General features: G+C 54.5%; 1 protein-coding gene across 1 annotated transcript; it reads left to right on the top strand.

The window, feature by feature from the left end:
* The first annotated feature begins 2,739 nt into the window (after positions 1–2,739).
* On the top strand, positions 2,740–11,947 carry AKAP17A (A-kinase anchoring protein 17A). The gene is made up of 6 exons (XM_077146214.1): positions 2,740–2,845; positions 3,562–3,727; positions 4,041–4,818; positions 5,608–5,756; positions 8,732–8,972; positions 10,192–11,947. The coding sequence occupies exons 3-6, from the start codon at positions 4,057–4,059 to the stop codon at positions 11,092–11,094; spliced, it is 2,055 nt and encodes a 684-aa protein (XP_077002329.1). The 5' UTR covers positions 2,740–2,845; positions 3,562–3,727; positions 4,041–4,056; the 3' UTR covers positions 11,095–11,947.
* Positions 11,948–20,225: the final 8,278 nt, after the last annotated feature.

The following is a 20,225-nucleotide window of genomic DNA, read 5'->3' as shown; positions in this document are numbered from 1 at the left end:
CAACCACACACACACCTGCACGCCCACACATATCCAGGGACTCCTGTAGTTAACTGAACATCTGCCCACCTCCCCATATGCTCCCTGACCTGAGATCCCTCAATCCGGGGTGCTTTTCCTGTCTCAGGACTGAGGCCTTTAGCGAAGATTTTTGTGGCGAGGTTTTGGTTGTGTTCATGGGTTCTCCCTGTAGCTCCTCAGCCAGCCTGAGAAGGTGCCTCCTGGCTGGAGTGTCGTCCTTCTTGGACCAGGGAACTGCACTGCTTCCAGAAGGCCGTGCACGGGGCTACTCCTGCAGACACTGCAGGTGGAGAACCGGCCATGCAGGAATGTTCACGGGGAGGATGATTTGGCCTGGGAAGGACCCACATAAAATACTGCGTTCCCAGCCAGACCTGGGGACAAACACACAGGGTGCATTTTATGCCTGCAAATGATTTTGCTGCAGTCTGTGCCCTTCATCTCTCCTTTTAGCAGAACTGTTTTAGGAGAAGCCATGAATCACACTGGGCAATTTGGGAAGAGGGCCAGAACATTTGGAAAGAAGACTTGGGTGCAATCTAATTAGTGAAGGTATTTGCATATCACACAAACATCTCCGGGGCAATTGGGAGCATAGTCAAAGGACAGGCCTGCCCACCAGAAACGAAGAAATCTTACACTAAGATGTTGTTAGAACTCAAAAGAGTGGAAGAGAAGCTTGAGTTTTGAAGGTAGGGTGGTTTTTTAGGGCCGAGGTAAAAGGGTAATATGTATTTCTGATATGAAGTCATTTGTGCCAATTTTTCTCCAGCTAATGTGTTTATTTAACACCAAGATCCCTCTTGATTTGTTCTTTGATTCTACATGGGTCTGTCCACATCTAAAGCTCCCTGGGGGCAGGAGATGTGGAGTCTCTTTGAGGAGCTCCTACAGCGCACAGGGGACTTGTGAAGTCTTTATTTGGAGAGGCTGAGGGTGGTCATTGATTGCATGATGATGATGACAAACTTGCTGCTTATCTAAGCATAGAAAGGAGGACATGTTCATGGAGGATGCAGAGGCATCCTTTTCTGTGATGATAAAGAGTTTAAAGATTCGTACGTTTTTCCCTAGGTGTAGTAGTTAGCTATTGCCGCATAACAAACTATTTCATGCAGAGTTTTTAAAAAGTGTTATTTATAATGTCACAGTTTCTGTGGGTTAGGAAACTGGACATGGGTTTGCTGGTTCTCTGTTTAGGAGCTGAGAAGGCTCGTGGTTGTTGGTTGAACTGAGTCCCCTGCACCTCACCTACTAAATGCCACCCACAACCCTGACCCCATGACTCTCTTCCGAATATGTCAGTCTTCTTTTCCTAAGACCAACTGAAGAGCATCTCTGCTTCTATCACTCTCTGACTTCTTCCCTCTCTTCTATCTAGACCTTCTTGGAATGTGCTCGCCTGATTAGATCAGGCCCACCCAGAATACTCTCCATTTTGATGATCCTAATCTGATTGATTCTATCTGCAAAATTTAAACACCGTTGTCACAGAACCATGGGAGTGGTTTCCCACCATATTCACAGGCTCCCTCACACACACACACACCCCATTAGCGAGGTCATATGGGGGGAATACATGTGGGGAGATACATTTAGAGACCATTTTAGAATTCTGCTACCCACTGGGCAAAGGATGCTGGCTGCAGATACCTAGTAGTTTTCATTTTCTATTTCTAAGGTGCCTCTAGGGGAGGGGTATCTTCCTCAAAAATATAACAGCATTTTTCTTGACCATCTCCCCGATTATATTGATCTCTTGGATAACTCCTAGACTGTCCTCGGCTGGTTGTGAAGGAGTGAGGCTCTCATTTCTCAATTTGCCTTGCAAATGTTCCTGAGAGCAGAGCGGAAGCAGAGTTTCCAAATTTAACATTTCCCCAAGGAAACAATCATGCCATCCTCACATACGAAGCAGGTTCTGGGAGCACAGGTTCTCGAGAGAACACGAGACATCTTTCTGTTCCCAGTAAGAAAGAGAATTGTCAACGAAGAAAGAACAGACGTGCATACTCCCCCCAACCCCGAGGCAGACTGTTTGGGTTCAAGGAGGACTCTCCCTTGCGAGGGCATCTTGGTTCCTCCGTTTTCCCGTCCGTAAGGAGGAAATGATGATGATTCTTGTTTTGCAGTCAGCCGAGGAAGTGGAATAATGGCTCACACATGGCAAATACCCAGAAACCAAGAATCGGTCCCTTTCTCTGTAAAACGTCCCTCGACATCAGGGTCTCTCATCGACCGCCACCCCCTCGTGCTTTGGCAGGATGCGTGCACCAGGGGCGGGACTGGGCTGCCTCTCACTCTGCATTTTCCTTTTGAGGACCCGGGACAAATGTGGGGCACCCGCATCAAAGCTTTCCCCTTTCACAACTTGCACCCAAATGATGGGCCTCCCGCTTGTGTGGCCGGAGTCAAGTTATTGCACGCCCTGGACCCCAAAGGGGACCGACGCGCGCACCTGGGCCAGCAGCCCCGCCCACCTGGCTACAGCAGGGCGTCTGCAAAAGCTGCAGAAGAGCAGGTGGCCCCCGTGGGGGCGGGGCGAGGCCCGCGCAGGCGCAGCGCACAGCCCGCCCCGCCCCGCCCCGCCCCCCAGCGCCCGGAAGTCCCGCCTCCCAGAGGGGGCGGGGACACAGCAGAGAAACCAGAAGCCGCCGCGCGGCCGCTTCCGCGGAAGCGGAAGTGCGTCACAGGGGCAGGGGCGGTGGCGGGTCACATCCGGGGCGCCTCCGGCGGACGGCGGCGGCGCGGGGCGGGGAGGCCGCGCCTCCGGGGGTCGTCGGGGGTCGGCGAGGAGCTCCGGGCGCAGGGGAGCCCCGCGCCGGTGAGCGCCCGCCCGCCCCGGCCCCGCGGGGCCCGGGTTCTCGGGCCTGCGCCGCCGCCTCGCTCTTCACGGCCCGGGCCGGGCGGGGGGCGGGGGAACCGGGGCGGGCGGAGGCCTGTGTATGGGGGGGGGGAGCTAGGGGCGACGGGGGCGGTCAGTGCTGCCCGAGCAGCCGGGGCAGCCGGGGAGCCCTCGGGGTTGTGGGGGTGCTGGGGGGGGGGCCGGGGGAGCCGGGGCGTCGGGGGCGGCCTGGGCGCCGCGGAGAGGCCGGGGATACCCGGCGCGGCCCTCCAGGTCCCCGTGGGGGGGTGTCGGCAGGGGCTCGTCCCACAGCCAGGCCAGGGCCCTTCCCCTGCGGTTCCCCCCCCCGCCCAACTGCTCCCTCCCCGCAGACGCGAGGCCCCGATGGGGAAGCCGCGGGGCTGCGGCGAGGGGCCGAGGGGCCGGCCGGTGACCCCCGGTCTTGTTGGGGCTGCCCGTGAGCAGGCCGGTCCCCCGAGGTTGGCTTTCTGGAAGCTGCCAGCCCGTCAGACCTGTCGGCAGGAGCCGCGTGGGACCAGGGTGGGTGGAGGGATAGAGCCCAGCCCCAGGGGTCCCAGGCCTGGAATTTTGGAAAGATTCTTGCTGTTTGGACTTTCCACCGGGGAAAGAAAATTTCCATCTGCACGTTGTCAAGATAGTCAAGTTGTGGGTGCTCTTTTTTTTTTTTTTTCCAGCCTGTGGTTTCCTTCGTGTCCCATCAGCGCACACACAGGCCCTCTCCTCCGCTGGATCTTTCCCGATGCCTGGAGCTGAGCTCTGTGCTGTCCCTTCGCTTCCCCAGCACCGCGTCTGCACCGTGCCTGGCTGCAGTTTCTAGCTTGACTCTTCCCTGCCACTGAGGTTCGGCCACACCTGGTGACAGCTTCCTATTCCCACAGACCCTGGGAGGGCTCCTCGAAGCTATCTGGTGTAGCCCCAATGGTCTCCTTTTCTTGGAAGACTTTGCAGACCCAGCCTTCTTTGCCCCCTTTACTTTCATGTAAAGAATTGTGTTTGACACTCCATTGATGGTGGCCTTTAACGAGGTCAAGGCCAGCATCTCTGACAGGGAGGAACAGCAGGCTTGTTTCTTTTCTCTGGTCTGCAGCGCCACGCAGCTTGGTGACCCCTCATCCCGTGCCTCGCCCTGACCCTTTTGCGGTTTGCGTTTCAGGCCCAAAGCCCTGGCTATGGCAGCAGCGACCATCGTCCACGACACGTCGGAGGCTGTGGAGCTGTGCCCCGCATTCGGCCTGTACCTGAAGCCCATCACGAAGATGACCATCAGCGTGGCGCTGCCGCAGCTGAAGCAGCCGGGCAAGTCCATCTCCAACTGGGAGGTGATGGAGCGGCTGAAGGGCATGGTGCACAGCCACCAGTTCTCCACCCTGCGCATCTCCAAGAGCACCATGGACTTCATCCGCTTCGAAGGGGAGGTGGAGAACAAGAGCCTCGTGAAGTCCTTCCTCGCCTGCCTGGACGGCAAAACCATAAAGCTCAGCGGCTTCTCCGACATCCTCAAAGTCCGCGCGGCCGAGTTCAAGATCGATTTCCCCACGCGCCACGACTGGGACTCCTTTTTCCGTGACGCGAAAGATATGAACGAGACCCTGCCGGGAGAGAGGCCGGACACGATCCACCTGGAGGGGCTGCCCTGCAAGTGGTTCGCCCTCAAGGAGTCCGGCTCCGAGAAGCCTAGCGAGGACGTCCTCGTCAAGGTGTTTGAGAAGTTCGGCGAGATCCGCAACGTGGACATCCCCATGCTGGACCCTTACCGGGAGGAGATGACCGGCCGCAACTTCCACACGTTCAGTTTTGGGGGCCACTTGAACTTCGAGGCCTACGTCCAGTACCGTGAGTACGTGGGCTTCATCAAAGCCATGAGCGCCTTGCGTGGGATGAAGCTCATGTACAAGGGTGAGGACGGCAAGGCGGTGGCCTGCAACATCAAGGTGAGGGACGCGGCCTTCTGGGGCAGCCGAGTTTGCAGGGCCAGCCGGAGGTCTGGCGCTCTGCCCCCTTGGCAGGTGGGGACCTCCCCGTAGGTAAAATTGTAAAAGCAGGTGTGTTCTCAGTGGAATTTCAGATGCATGGGTATGAAAGCAAGTGGCCATTTCCACGCTTTGGCTCTGGCAGGTTTTGGGTAATGGGAAAGGGGGAAGGGTGGAACATCCCGTACTAGTCAGGAGAACTCAACCGTGCCGGGGCCAGGAGGGCCAGCTAGCACCCACAGCACCCCGTGAAGTGGGGTTTGTGGTTTCTCACGTCGTTATTGCGTGTAGTGTGTATTTGCTTTGCAGTGGCAGGTGACTAGGCAGGGGATTGAGCCTCATAGCGGATGCTGGAGGTTTGTCCCGTGTGTCCCAGGTGGTGCTTGTGCAGGGCCTGTTAGCAGGAGGGGATGTTCTCTTTAATAAAAGTCGCCGACTTTGTAAATTAATAAAAGGCAAAGTTAACTTACTGCCCAGTGTTGGCTCCTGTTCCCTGTTGAATCGTAACCTTGATGGATTAGCTGACTTTTGAGCCACTGAGTGGCTGACTTGAGACACGTTGGTTTAACGGGTCTGCAAATGAGGGCATGGCTGTGAGTTGAAAGTGTTCCATCCTTTCATGTGCTTTGAAACAACCAGGTTTCCAGGGGATGGGTCTAGGAAACTTGCCTGGTGCAGCTCTGTCCTACCACATCTTTAAAGGATGCCTGTAGGTGACTCTGTCTTGCTCCTGTCTCTTTGCTTTTCAAGGTTTCTTTTGATTCAACCAAACACCTGAGTGACGCGTCCATTAAAAAGCGGCAGCTCGAGAGGCAGAAGCTTCAGGAGCTCGAGCAGCAGCGAGAGGAACAGAAGCGCAGAGAGAAGGAGGCCGAGGAGAGACAGAGGGCGGAGGAGAGGTACTAGCTGCCGTGAAGCCTTGCCTGCGCAGGGTTACTTCTTGCCTAACACCCCGGTGTGCACACGTGTGCCTGAGCATGCATGTATCTGTGCGAGTTTGTGTGTGCACGCATCTGTGCACTGGCTGCCTGAGACGCAGCAGAGAATGCACAGGCAGAGCACCCACTGCAGTTGTGGGTTTCCGCCAGGATGTGTGGAAGGCGCCTTTTCTTCCTCGCCGCCGCCTCCTTGGGCACGGATTGTGTCTTATGCCGAAACGCAGAATATCTTGCCCGTTTTGAGTTTAGGTTGAGCTGCCATTAACAAAACGAAGTTACCCAGATTTCACAACAAACACAGGAACCCAGTGGCACGCTGGAGGCGTTTAGAGCAGTTGCCTCCGTATCTTGCTGCAGTTCACGTATCAGGGCGGACACAGGCTACCATTTTAAGAAGCTCCTGTTTTCATCAGTTGAAAAGTAATTTCAACTGTAATACTTCACTTTTGAAAAAAATACGGGGAAATTCTCCATCTTCCATCACTGCTGCTGCACTTTTGGTGTTTCTTCCTCGCGTCTGTGCGAGAGAGGCATACATATCTTTTCTTTTCTGCCTTGTTTTGCAGCATGCTAAGTCAGATGTTTTTTGTTTGGTGACGTTTGCACCCTCAAGATTACGTCTTTGTTTCATTTGTTTTAATACTTCCCCAACACCTGTTTTGTGCATTTTGTTTTCGTTTTGTTGTTAATAATAAGGCAACACTGATGTGAATAAGTTTGTGCATTTAGCTTTTCGGGTTTTGAGCCCCAGAGTTGAATTCCTGGGTGAGAAGGACAAAGCATTTGTGTTTTTCTTGACGTGGCACCACGTTGCTTTCCCACGGTGAGTCAGCTTGGGGGTCTGGCGTGTGAAGGGAGCTGTGGGACAAACCAGGGGCAGCAGCGGGTATGGCAGTGGGTCAGGGTAGGGAGAGCCCCTAGATGAGCCCTCGGGAGCTGAGGTGACAATGTGGAGACAGAGACGCCTTGGGAGAACAGGATGAGCTATTGCGTGATGGCCCCAGGAGCCAGCCCTTAGGAGGGACACTTGGGACTCGACACTGAATAAGACATCCCCTGCGTCGTGGCAAGAGTCTCTTTTATAAACATGCCCTTCAGCCCGCACACACCCAGAGCCTTGCTTGTGAGCCACCCTCATTCGGTGACGCCTCGTCTGCTACCCACAAACCTGTGAACTGCCAATCTTAGAGATGTTCTCCCAGAAACCCCTAGAGAACCGTTCTAGAGTTAACGAACGCTGCATGCTTGACATTTCTGTTACGGCAAACATGGGCTCAGGAATTGGGGCTGCATCCTGGACCCTCAGTAGTGAGGGCTACTCCCTCTCCGTGCCAGACCCCGTCCAGGGAAGATGAGTGGCAGGCAGCCCCCAGGCAGGGTGGGGTGGCCCCTTCCAGGCTCCACAGTGCTGGGGAGAAGGCGGCATGGGCAAGGGGCACAAGGAGACCCCCCCCGTTCCCCCCTGGCCTGCGAAGAGGAGCCTCAGTGGGCAGGCGGCAGGTTGACCCTTCCACTCTGCTGCTGTCCCCCAGATGTGATCTGTAGGCTACTCCTTCCAGTGCTGGAGATGGGCAGTAGCGTGGGTGTGCAGTTTTCCTAAGGAGCATACAAAGCTGTCGTGTTCATCATAGCTGTCGTATCCTTTGGGCTCCTGCTGGAACCAAATTGGGTGCAGTAGCAGCCTTCAGCCGGGTGGCGTCCACTTCGCCCACTGCGCTGAGCTGGACAGCACCCATAAGAACGTGCCCTGAGTGGACATCGCCTGTCTCTTCTCATTGCTTCCCCTGGGTGAATTCCAGCCGTGGCTTTGTGCTTTGTGTTGTGGGGAGGGCCTTGGTCAATTGTCCTTCCTCGCCCTGGTGCCTGTGGGGCCTCGACCCCCGGGGAGGCAGGCCGTGACGTGGGAGCCGGTCAGGGTGTGACCCGTCCTCTCTCCCTGCGGCCCCTGCCATCAGTTGCAGGTCAGGCCGTGATCTATTCCGCTTTTCCAAGAGTGGCTCTGATTTTCTTCTAAGTCCATTGCTCATTGGAGTAAGCTTTCAAGCCATGGGGCGGAGAAGGGCGTGCTGGACAGACACACCCACGGTGCTTCCAGGCTCCCCCAGCTCGGGCATGGGGCTGCATCCCTCCACTGCCTGCCTGCCTGCCCCCGTCTGCTTGCCTTCTCCCCACCTGTATAGCCATGGGTCCCCCGTGCTCTGTCACTGCTTGGCCTTTTCTGGAATCTCACGTGAGAGGACCTGGGCAGCTGTTGCTGTCTTGGCATCTGACGTTTCCTTGTGGAGCGGCTCTGAGATGTATGTGTGTGTGTTCGTAGTCCATCCGTCAGTCCTCACTGCCCAGCCATGTGCAGCGGAGGTGCATGGCCTCCTACGCACCCCCCCTGGGATGGGACCTTTCTCTCTAAGAGCAGGAGTCACCATTTTCTTCTAAGTTTTGGACGTTTCTCCTTTGCGAGCTGATCCCCTAATCATCTCTGGGCTTGATGCCTGATTTTGCCTGCTGAGCACAAATGCCGGTGTGAAGTCTTGTTATGTCTCTGTCAGCCATTTCTGTTTTTCTTCTGAAACCTGCTTTGTTTTTCTGTTGGGCCAGTTGCCTTTTCCTTCACAGTAGCAGAGAGCGTGATGTGTGGACAGTAATGTGTGTGGCTGCAGATTTGTTTTGCCTGTCGGTGGGGCGTCTCGTTTGAAGCATGCACTCGACTCCATCAGCCCTTTTCTCTGTAGTTTAGGTTTTGTGTCACACTTAGCAAGACTCTCCTCAGGTTTCTGCATGGAATTGAAATTTATTTTGAGTTTAAATGGTTAGTCAGTTGTAGCTTCACCTGGAAGTCTATCTTTTCCCCACCAGCATAGACCATCGCCGTCATTGAGAACTGAGCACTTAGCTGTAGAGTGTCTCTTGCTTAACACAGTTTTGTGTACCTTGCCCAGGAAACAGAAAGAACTGGAAGAATTGGAGAGAGAAAGAAAAAGAGAAGAGAAGCTTCGCAAGAGAGAACAAAAACAGAGGGACCGTGAATTCCGGCGAAATCAGAAAAAGCTGGAGAAGTTACAAGCAGAAGAGCAGAAAAAGTTGCAGGAAAAGATCAAGTTGGAGGAGAGGAAGCTGCTGCTGGCACAGCGGAACCTGCAGTCCATTCGGCTGATCGCAGAGCTGCTGAGCAGAGCCAAGGTAAGTGCTGGGCACAGGCGGCATCACGACGGGAGCCCAGGAAGCCGCCTCGCCCTGTCGTGAGCTCGCCGTCGGCGTCTCTGACGCGCAGGGAGAGTTGATGCCGTGCAATCGAGGTCGGGCAAACCAGTGTGTCTGGGTGGTGAGGACGCAGAGGTGCTGGTGCTGTGGGGCCGTCAGCCGTCGCCCCGTGGCTGCGCTGGCCTTTCGGCAGTGTCCCTACTGGACATCTGATGAGCAGCGTCTGTGGCAGCCTCCAGCCCCTGGCCTGGTGCCTTTCAGCCCAGGGGACACAGGGCCCCCCGTCTTAGGAGAGGTGCCGCTGAGCGCAGCCTCCCTCGTTCTGGCGGCAGCTTTTCCAGCTGGGGGCTGCTACTTCAGCCCTGCTGTGGCCACCGGGCCTGAGTGACCTCAGCAGGGCAAAGTGGACCACGCCTGCTTTGTGAGAAGGGGTCCTGTGGCCGGTTGGCCAGGTGACCCCGGGACACCGTGGAGCTTGTCTGGGCGCTGCGGCTCTGTCTGAGCAGGCTTGGCTCATGGCGGGTGCCGGGCAGCGGCCTTTTGGCACTGAGACCCCTTCCCACCTCCCCCGCTGACGGCTCCTGCAGGTGCACGCCTTGGGCGGGCCACGGCTAAGGGCACAGGATGCAGCCCGCCACGCCCCTTGCCCTCCCTGAGCACAGACTCCGAGCGAGCCTGTAACCTGTTGTCTGCTTACAGTTGTGCTAAGTCCCGGGAAGGAGATGCAGGCGAGCTGGGACCTGCGGCCGCTCAGGTCTATTTCATGGTGAATATTGAAGACACTAACCCCGGCTCGGCCGGACTCGCCCGGTGGCCTGCGTGTGCCTTGTAGTCTCAGCCCCTGTGCCGGCGAGTGCCGGGGACCTGGCCGCAGGCCCGCTGACCTGCATCTGAGGCCAGGCAAGGCCAGGTTCCCCCGTGGTGCCTGAGCAGGCCGGGTGGACGAGCTTGCCAGCTGTCTCCGCCTCGCCCAGACGAGTTGGCTGCCTCTGTCTGGCGGCACGGACGGAGGGCGAGAGGGGCTGCGTCTCACGTGGTGAGGCGCCCGGTTGTCGGGACGCCTTCACTTCTGGGCTGGACCGCATGGCAGGGCTGTCCACCCGACCGGCTGCGGGCCGCTGAGAAAACCCTCCCAGCCTGTCCTTGGAGTGTGCGAGGGGCCCCAGGGCCCCATCTCACGGCCCTTCCCTCTTTGCAGACCACGAGGCTGCAGGAGCAGGAGCAGAAAGAGGAGAAGCTGCGGCTGCAGCAGCAGGAGGAACGCAGGCGCCTGCAGGAGGCTGAGCTGCGGCGCGTGGAGGAGGAGAAGGAGCGCGCCCTGGGGCTGCAGCGCAGGGAGAAGGAGCTGCGCCAGCGGCTGCTCAGCATCCTGCTCAGCAAGAAGGCGGACGGCTGCCCCCCGCCAGACGAGCTGGGCGTCTCCCACGCCGACCTGCTGCGGCCCGTACTGGACATCCTGCAGACGGTGTCGGCCAGCTGCGCCAGCGCCATCCTGCCGCACGCCCTCGCCGGCCAGGCCACCCACGGCGCCCCCAGGGAGGCTCCGGCCAGCCCCCAGCCGCCCTCCCCTGCCAAGGCGGTCAACGGCAGCGCCGCCGAGGAGGCCGCGTGCAGGGAGAGCCCCGGGCCCGTGGGGGCCGGCTCGCCCGAGAAGAGGAGCGCGGGCGTGCTCTCCTGCATCCCCGACAACACCCAGCAGCCCAAGGGCGTCGCCGCCTGCGACTCCAGCGTCGCCAAGAAGGACGTCCGCTCTGAGCAGGACAAGTGCAACCGCGAGCCCAGCCAGCCCCGCGGCCGCGCCAGCCGGGACCGCAGCGGCGAGGGGCGGCACCGGCGGGAGAGGAGCCAGGCGCGCGCGGGGGCGCAGGGGGACGGCGGGCCGCGGAAGGAGCGACGCCCCCACAGGAAGCACTCCCACGGGGACCAGAGCCCCGGCCACGCCCGCTCCCGCCGCTCCCGCAGCCGGGGCCGCCGCAGCCGCAGGGCCAGGAGCCGAGACGAGGGCCGCAGAGCCAGTGCCAGTCGCAAGCGCAGCCGCCGCCGGGGCTCCCGCTCGCGTTCCCGCTCCCCCAGCCGCCACCGCAGCACCTGGGACAGGTAAGGGAGGGCCCGGCCCCCCGCGGCCCCTCCCCCTGGGACAGGACAGGCCCCTGCAGGCTGCGCCCGAAATCTGTGTTTCTCACCTCCAAGACGGCATCCCGGGTGCCTCTGTCCCCAAAGCAAAGTAGCCACTCGTCTGCTTCAGTTCTCTTTCTTATGTTTTTGACCCAACAGCTTTAATATCTCCAGTTCTCTCAAAATCAGGAAAACGCGTGTATGCGCAGTTTGTAAGAATCGCTGACCGACCGCCCCGCGAATCAAAACCTCTGCGCAGGTTCAGGGCGGTGCAGTGGCTGCCGGTGGGGCGCGTCCCCCGTTGCTGGAGATGAGTTGCCAAAAGTTGGGGCCGCCCCTGTCCCAGGAAGGAAAAATGTTTCTGTGATTTATTTTTTTTCTTAAATTTTACTGGTTGGAAAACACTGTCCGGGTGGAGCACCAAAAGAAACAGGCAGACGTGGCCCTGCCCTTTCAGATGGACAATCCAGACTCGTCGCTGCCTTCAGCGGCTTCCGCAGGCCTGGCATGCCGCGTCCAACCCGCCGCCACTTCCAAAACGTTCACTTTTTACAAATTCAAGTAATTAAGCTTAAAAAGGAAAAGTTGGATAAGAGCTTTGGTTTCTAGTAAAGATTAGCATTTGTGTGGTTTTTTTAAGAAGCTGTTTTGCTAAATTATTTTTACTTGGAATGTTTCAAACAGATTCAAGGCCGCAAACTTGTTAAATTTTATAATCGTTTGCTTCTCACAAGTGAAGCTCAGGAATCCTTAAAGATCGCCCTAACCTGCGTGTCAGGAAAGATTGTGTTTATTCCGGTTTGCATTTTTATGGTGAAATAAAATCCTTTTCCAATGAACCGAAGCTTCTACCAGGTGTTGACGTCTGGTTTTGTGTCCTTGCGGCAGTGGGTTTGGCTCGGCACGTCTGAACTGGGTACAGAGCTCAGGTTGCTGCTTCTTGATGCGTCCATGGCCCTGTCTGCTGAAACAGCCCCCCAAGACACAAACCCTGGGCCCCAACAGAACTTTCTCTTGTTCACCGAGAATGTGACTCTGATCGCTATTAGAAAAGCAGGTTTTTATAAGCTAAAAAGCCACTTTTGAGGTGCATTTGCCTCTTTTCCCACCTGAACATCATGGGGGCTGTAGGTGCCACCCCTCAGAGCACAAACCAGAGCCTTTCCTTGTCCTGGCTGGCAAACTCTCTCCTGTCCTACCTGGGGGAGGCAGGGAGCACAGGTTGGAAGAGGGGCCCCTGAGAAAGGATGTATGCCCTGGGGTCCCCCAGCACCCCAGTTTGTGTGCCCAGTGACTCAGGACTGGGAGAAGCTGCCCTCTCCACCCTCGGGTTGGCCCTGGGAGCATGGCGCCTGCTCAGCAGGGCATGGAGGGACAACACCTGCTCCTCTGACTCCTTCCTGAGCTCTGAGGCCACGGGGCAGGGGAATTTGGGGTACCCCAAGCTTGGGAAGAAGTGTGCAACGTGGAGGGGGCCAGCAGGGGACCTTGCCCCCGGGAGAGAGTGGGCAGGGCCCCCACTGGGAGTGCGTAGCTGTGAAGGGGGTAGAAGGCGGGTGCGGGGGTGGGGGTTCCAGGGGTCCAGGGTTTGGGAGGAGGGGTTGCAGAGGCCCCCAGAGAGGGCAAAGCAAGCTGCTGAGAAAGACCTCTGCCCCTCAGAGCCCCTGCAGGAGTCGAGGCGAAGGCATGGCCTTGGCGCAGGGGGGGTCTCCTTCCCCATCCTGATGCCACGACGACGATGCTCTCGTGTCTTCCCATGTGACAGCAGTGCAGAGCTAGTGAGAACGGGTGCGACCGGAACAAGTCTGTCTGATTAGATGACTGATCCAGGGTGCCAACCTTCAGGATTTCCCGCAGTCTCGGGCGCCTGCGTGGGAAATAAGGGAGAGTCCTGAACGAAGAGCGTGCATTCAGAACCGAGGCTTCCCCTGAGAAGAAGCTGCATCCCAGTCTGTGGTGTCAGTGGGGTGGCAGGGTGGCTACAGTTTGTCCCATAAGCGCTTTGTCCCATAAGGTGCTTTGTTCCATAAGGTGCTTTGTCCCATAAGCGCTTTGTCCTATAAGCGCTTTGTCCCATAAGGTGCTTTGTTCCATAAGGTGCTTTGTCCCATAAGTGCTTTGTCCCATAAGCGCTTTGTCCTATAAGCGCTTTGTCCCATAAGGTACTTTGTTCCATAAGTGTATTAGTTAGGGTTCTCTAGAAAAACAGAATCAACAGGGAACACTCGCAAATATAAAATTTATGAAAGTGTCTCACGTGACCGCAGGAATACAGAGTCCAGAATCCACAAGGCAGGCTGTGAAGCTGATGATTCCGATGGAGGGTCTGGATGAACTCCACGGGAGGGGCTCACCAGCTGAAGCAGGGATGGGACCTGTCTCCTCTGAGTCCTCCTTAAAAGGCTTCCCGTGATTAGATTAAGCATCACTCATTGTAGAAGACACTCCCCTTTCGCTGATTACAAATGGAATCAGCTGTGGATGCAGCTGACGTGCTCATGACCTAATCCTATGAAATGTCCTCATTGCAACAGGCCAGCACTTGCCCAATCAGATAAACAGATACCACAACTTGGCCAAGTTGACACCTGTGCCTAACCATGACAATAAGTGCTTTGGCTTACAAGGCACTTTGTCCCATAAATGCTTCGTCCCATAAGGTGCTTTGTCCCATAAGCGCTTTGTCTCTTAAGGTGCTTTGTCCTTTAGGCGCTTAGTCCCTTAAGGTGCTTAGTCTTACAAGGTGCTTTGTCCCATGAAGCGATTTGTCCCATAAGGCTTTGTCCTACAAGCCGGTCCTGCCCACCGAGGCCATCCTGACCACCTCTCCTCTTCTTGCCTGCTGGTCTGGGTGGGCTCACAAACAGGCCGCCCCTCCTGCTCCCATGTCCCCTCTCCCCTTCAGCCCCAGGCACCACTCTGCTCCCATCTTGGCCTGCTCTTCCAGCCTCTCTCAGCCCCTCCCCAAGGTGGCAACTGCCCCCACTGCCCTCTTCTGCTTCCCCAGGACCCCTCCCTACCAAAACGAGGTCACCCAAGGCCACCAAGTTGCTCTTTCTGACCCCTGGTCAGCACTCCGGCTCAGCTGTGGCCGAAGGCTGCATTGGGCAGAGCTGAGCTGGGGCATGGCTCTCCCCGTCCCCCCTCCTCGCTCTTTGCACCCCAGACTCTGGCACTGGAAGTCTCTGGGCTCCACCTTTTCCCACCTAAATGCCGCTGCCAGGCTCACCCGCTGCCCAGGCTCCACGGACCTTCTTTATGCGACCATGTGCCAACACCCCTGCCTTGGCCAAGCCCCCATCGTGTCCCCTGGACCCTGTGCCCCAGCGTTTTGTTCCCGAGTGACTGTATTGACCTCACAACGCCCTGCTCGGCCGAGCCAGATGCCCAGCACATGCTCTGACCTCCTCCCTCCTACAGCTCCGTCCTCCTCCTCTCCCCCGCTGCCCAGCCAAGCCAGCTTCTTCACTGTCCTCTGAACATACTCAGGAAGCTCTTTCCTGGTCCCTTCCCTGCAGGCCTCGGGGGTCAGTCACTTTTGGGGGCTCCTCCCCAACCACCTGTTGGATCCAGAAACCCCTGCCCAACTCAACCCCCACCCCTTTCCCCCATATAATCCAATCTGTCCATTTTGACTCGTTTATTCCCCTACTGACCCTCTCCTTGGTTAAAATACACATTCCAAGGGGCAGGGCTCTCTCTGCGCCGTTCCCCACTGCCATTCGCAGTGACCACCCTGGGGGTAGAACAGACACCTCTCCCCAACCCAACAACCATTTCCAATGTAGCTGCAAGTCTTCCAACTTCTACCTGGGTTCAGCTTTGTGACCCTGTTATGAATGAACATGTCAGAAGCTGAACCAGTAACTATGTCATCATTAACACTGGTACCACTCAGCCACGAGGTTGCATGAGAAAAAGACGATTGCAAGTGCTGACAAGGATGCAGAGAAACTGGAAGCTTTGTACACCGTTGGTGCCAATGTAAAATGGTGCACCTCTTGTGGAAAATAGCTTGGTGGTTCCTGAGAAAGTTAAACATTAAATTAACCTACAATCCCACTACTTGGTGTGTATCCAAAAGAGTTGAAAGCAAGGATTCCAAGAGATATTTGCACCCCGATATTCCTCACGGCATTATTTGCAGTCGCCAAAAGATGGAAGCCATGTCCATCAACGGCACAGCAGATAAATAAAAGGTTGTGTATACGTGCGATGGAATATGGCTCATCCATAAAAAGGAGTACAGTACTAATCGATGCCACAACATGGATGAAACTTGGAAACAGTATTCTGAGTTAGAGAAGTCAGTCACAAATGGTGAAGTATCATAAGATTCCGTTTATATGAAATATCCAGAATAGATATTTCAAATCCACAGAAGGGAGATAAGTGGTTGCGGGGAACTGGGAAAGGGGCTGGGCAGGTGGGCTGGTGTGAAAGAATTACGTAGCCCTAGAAAAGCCATGTTTTAATCCCAATCCATCTCGTTGAGGCAGCTGTTTTTTTTAATCCCTTTTCAGTTATTTAGATTATCTCCATGGAGATGTGACTCACCCAATTGTGGGTAGTCACCTTGGATTAGAGGGAGACGTGACGCCACCCATTCCAGGTGGGTCTTGATTAGTTTACTGGAATCCTTTATAAGAGGAAGCATTTTGGAGAGAGAGAGAGAGAGTCACGAGAACCACGAGAGCCCAGGCAGACAGAGACCTTTGGAGATGAAGAAGGAAAATGCCCCTGGGAGAGCTTCATGAAACAAAAAGCCTGGAGAGAAAGCTAGCAGATGTCGCCACGTTCGCCATGTGCCTTTCCAGTTGAGAGAGAGAAACCCTCAACGCCTTTGACCTTTCTTGAGTGAGGGTAACCTCTTGTTGGTGCCTTAATTTGGACATTTTCATAGCCTTACTTTAATTGGGACATTTTCATGGCCTTAGAACTGTAAACTAGCAACTTAATAAATCCCCCCTTTCCAAAGCTGTTCCATTTTTGGTGTACGCATTCCAGCAGCTAGCAAATGAGAACAGGAGTGAATGCAGATGGTAAGGGGTTTTATCTGGGGATGAGGAAATGGTTGCATGACTATGAATGTATTAAAATCAGTGAGTTGTATGCTATAGAAGGGTTAAAATGCTGAACTTCCCACATGTGTGTTTTTACCACAATTTGGGCTTTTTCCTCAGGTTCTCCAGGGTTGGGTATTTCGATGTGACTCGTGACTCGTTTGGCTCAAATCTGAGCTCACGGGGTGGACGCTGAGCTGTTGAGGAAATTGCAACCCTGCTCTCTGCTACATCCTTTCTGAGCCTGCACGTGGAGACACAGGTCTCACCTGCTGGTGGTGGGGCTGACTCCTCTCTCTCCTCTTTGGGTTTCCCGCTTGCCTCTCTGCATATGGCATTACCATATTTCACTGGGCAAAGGTCCCCATTAGGTTCCTGGGGTGGCACCTCCAGAAGGTGGATGCTTAAAGCAAGAGGGATTTCTTCCCTCATAGCTCTGGAGGCCAGAAGGCGAAAGGAAGGTGTTCTGGAAACTCTAGGGAGGGTCCTCCGTGCCTCCTCCAGCCTCCCCTGCTTGCTGGCTGACCCGTGGCTGGTGACTGCCTCCATCTTCTTGTGGCCTTCTCAGGTGTCTCCGTGTCCACTTCCCCTCTTCTTATAAGGATCCAAGTTGTCCTAAGCCACTTTGGCGTCTCCTTAATTCATCACACCTTCCAAGACCCCATTTCCCAATAAGACCACATTCACTGGGAATCGGAAAGGACGTGGCTTTTGGGGACGCCGTCCAATCCATAGGTCATACCCTTCACTGTGGACGAGCCCCAGGGATGCACAGAGAGGGAAACACATCCGTCACAATTCAGTGGCATTCGTTATATTTACAACGTCGTGTTCCCATCATGTCCATCCATGACCAAGGCCTTTCCGTCGACCCTTTGCCACTTTGAAATGATTCTTTACCCCAGAAAAGTTATGTGTTAATCCTGATCCACTCTCATGGGGCCAGACCTATTTTTGAGGCTGGAAACTTTGATTGGATTGTTTCCATGGAGATGTGACACACCCAGCTATGGGGGTGGCCTTCTCCTTAGATGGAGATGTGACTCTACCCATTCAAGGTGGGTCTTGATTAATTTACTGGAGTCCTTTAAAAGAAGGACTTACATCCTGGATGCTTGGAGTGCCAACAGAGAGATCAGACGCCTAGACATGGATGTTTGGAGATGCAGAGCCCAGCAGACGTCACCCATGTGCCTTCCCATGAGATGCTGACAAGCCAGAACTCAGAGTTGTGTCCCAGAGGAGCTGAGTGAAGGTTCACAGATGCTTAGAGAGGAAACCACTGAAATCAGAAGCTGGAAGCCAAGGAACCAGGAACAGGGACCAACAGATGCCACCCACATGCCTTCCCAGCCAGCAGAGGGGTTCCAGAAGCCATCAGCCTTTCTTGAGTCAAGGTATCATTTTCTGGATGCCTTAGTTTGGACATTTTATGGCTTTAGAACTATAAACTTGTAATAAATTTCCTTAATAAAAGCATTTCCATTTCTGGCATGTTGCGTTCCGGCAGTTTTAGCAAGCGAACACAACCCCAAACAGAAATTCGGTACCCTTTAAGCAGTAAATGCCCCAGCCCCTGGTAAATAGTAAATCTTCTTTCTGTTTTTATGAATTTGCCCCTTTCTGATACTTCATACAATATTTTCCCTCTTCTTTCTGGATTCTTATATTTGGCACGATTTCGAGATCCATACATGTTGTGCGGTGGAGTCGAACTGCATTCCTTTTTATGGCTGAATGATATTCCATAATACAGACACAGCACAAGCAGGCTCATTTAAAAAGAACTTTTGTAAACATGCATGATGTTCCGGAAGTTCTTTCTCTCCAAATGTCATCTTACTTTCATCTGGCAAGAAGTGAGAATTATTTAGAGCTGGACGTGGTGACATTGGTTCCATTCCAATGACCAGCTCTGTATGCCCAGACAGATCTGTTATCTCGCCCATTCTAAATTTAAATTCCAGGGCGGGCAATGGTGGCTGAGTGGCAGAGTTCTCGTCTGCCATGCCAGAGACCCAGGTTCGATTGCCGGTGCCTGCCCGTGCAAAAATAACTAAATAAATAAAATAAATTTAAATTCCATTTTCTCACCTTCAAGGCTTAGCTTCTGAGAGGTGAATCAAGGGTGAACTTGAGTTTCCTACTTTGGGTATTCCCAGCCCTTCTCAGCTTTCTCTTTCTGGTGAAATAATCTCCTTTCCTGGGCATCCCAAATGCTCAGCAACAGCTGGGGATTTGTCCGGCTCGAGGACAATGGCTTTGGAGGTTAATTGAGCCAGTGCCAGGCCCTTCTGTCTCCTGTTAAACTGCTCCCAAGGGCCGCTCATTGTTCTCAGTTTCAGGCTGTCTTCATTTTCTCCACAAACAGGTCTCTCCAAGTATCATCTTCCACCTTCCCTCCCTAACGACAAAACCAAGACGACGACTTAACAAGATGGCGCTGCCAGTTCAGACTAAACTTTCCCTTTCCCACAAAACAAGATGGCGCTGCCAGTTCAGACTGAACTTTCCCTTCCCCACAAATCTCCAGCTAAGGGACAATGCAATTCAGTCAAGAAGCCAAGAAGGCTTTTCATAGAACTAGATAAACTGATTCCAATTCATGCAGAAGAGTCAAAATCTGTGAACAGGGAAAGCAGCTGTGCAAAAGAATAGTTGGGTTGTGTGTAGACAGGTAGAGGATGGCCGTGTTGTGTATTGGGATTTATTGTAAGCCGTATCACTTAGGATACATGGTCTCAGCTCAGAGTTAGTCTTATATATTGATGGAAATGAACAGACAGACCAAAAAATGGATCCAGGAATGTCGGGGAGCTTGGCAAAGGATGGGCGTTCTATTTGATGGTGTTGGGACCACTGATTTCCCATATGGAGAAAATGAAATATTCAGAATTCTCTGTAAGGAGCCACACCTTCTGTGCTAGTCTGAATCTGTGGTGGACCCCAGAAAATCCATGCCCTTTGATCCTCATTCAATATTGCTGGGTGGGAGCATTTTGATGCCATGAAGATGTGACCCATCCAATTGTGGGCGGTAGCTTTTGATTAGATGGTTTCCATGGAGGTGTGTCTCCACCCGCTGAAGGTGGAGTTGTTGGCTGGAATCCTTTCAAAGAGGAAACATTTTGGAGAGAGTCCCTTTTTGGTAGAGCCACGAGAAAGCCAGCAGATGATGCCATGTTCACCATGTGCCCTTCCAACTGGGAGAGAAGCCCTGACTGTTCGCCATGTGCCTTCTCACTTGAGAGAGAAACACTGAACTTCACTGGCCTTCTTGAACCAAGGTATCTTTCCCTGGATCCCTGTGATTGGACATTTCTATAGACTTGTTTAATTGGGACATTTTCTCAGCCTTAGGACTGTAAACTAGCAACTCATTAAATTCCCCCTTTTAAAAGCCGTTCCATTTCTAGTGTATTGCATTCTGGCAGCTAGCAAACTAGACACCTTCCCTGGGCCCTGAGCTGCCATGGAAAATTCTGGTATGCCCTTTTCCCACCGAGACCGCTCGGTTCCAGATCCAAACATCTCTGTCCCCTGTCCATGAGCTCCACCCAATATGGTGCTGTTCTTTCTTCATGGGAATGAATGATGTACGTAGCTGCCTGGCATCCAGTTGGGATTTCCCATCCCATTGGTCTTCCTTCACTCCCCAGTGGGAGCACCTGGGGAATTCTCTTCCCACACTGTCTTGTGCTCCTAGGAAGTAGCTCTCACCAAGCCAGCCATGGACCATCCTACCCACCCCCCACCTGAAAATATAAATTTCCTCTCCTCCCGCTCTGTGCCGGGCCCCCGCTTGTTTCTGCCATTTCTTAGGTACCTTGTTGCCTTCTCACTGGGTCCACGATGGTCTCTCCCCTCACCTCCCAGTGTCCAAATCTCTTGTGGAGACCTTGACTCTGATCCATTCTCCCATGCCACCACCTGACTTCATAAACATGGCCAAAGTGTAGCTCCAGGGATGGTGTGCTGGCAGTCTGTGAGCTCCCTTGGCAAGAGGGGGCAGCTCTGATGTGGAGGCTGATTTTATGTCTTTGCTGGGCCAGGT

This window comes from Tamandua tetradactyla, chromosome X, assembly GCF_023851605.1.
Source record: "Tamandua tetradactyla isolate mTamTet1 chromosome X, mTamTet1.pri, whole genome shotgun sequence".
Lineage (NCBI taxonomy): Eukaryota > Metazoa > Chordata > Mammalia > Pilosa > Myrmecophagidae > Tamandua > Tamandua tetradactyla.
The sequence above is the reverse complement of the archived record's forward strand: the minus strand, read 5'-3'. Positions and strand labels throughout refer to the sequence as shown.

Excerpts from the sequence above, each read along its gene's own strand:
- AKAP17A (XM_077146214.1), top strand. The coding sequence starts at position 4,057 with ATGGCAGCAGCGACCATCGTCCACGACACGTCGGAGGCTGTGGAGCTG. Across the intron at positions 4,819-5,607 it reads CGGTGGCCTGCAACATCAAG|GTTTCTTTTGATTCAACCAA; the intron begins GTGAGGGACGCG and ends TTGCTTTTCAAG. Across the intron at positions 5,757-8,731 it reads AGACAGAGGGCGGAGGAGAG|GAAACAGAAAGAACTGGAAG; the intron begins GTACTAGCTGCC and ends TACCTTGCCCAG.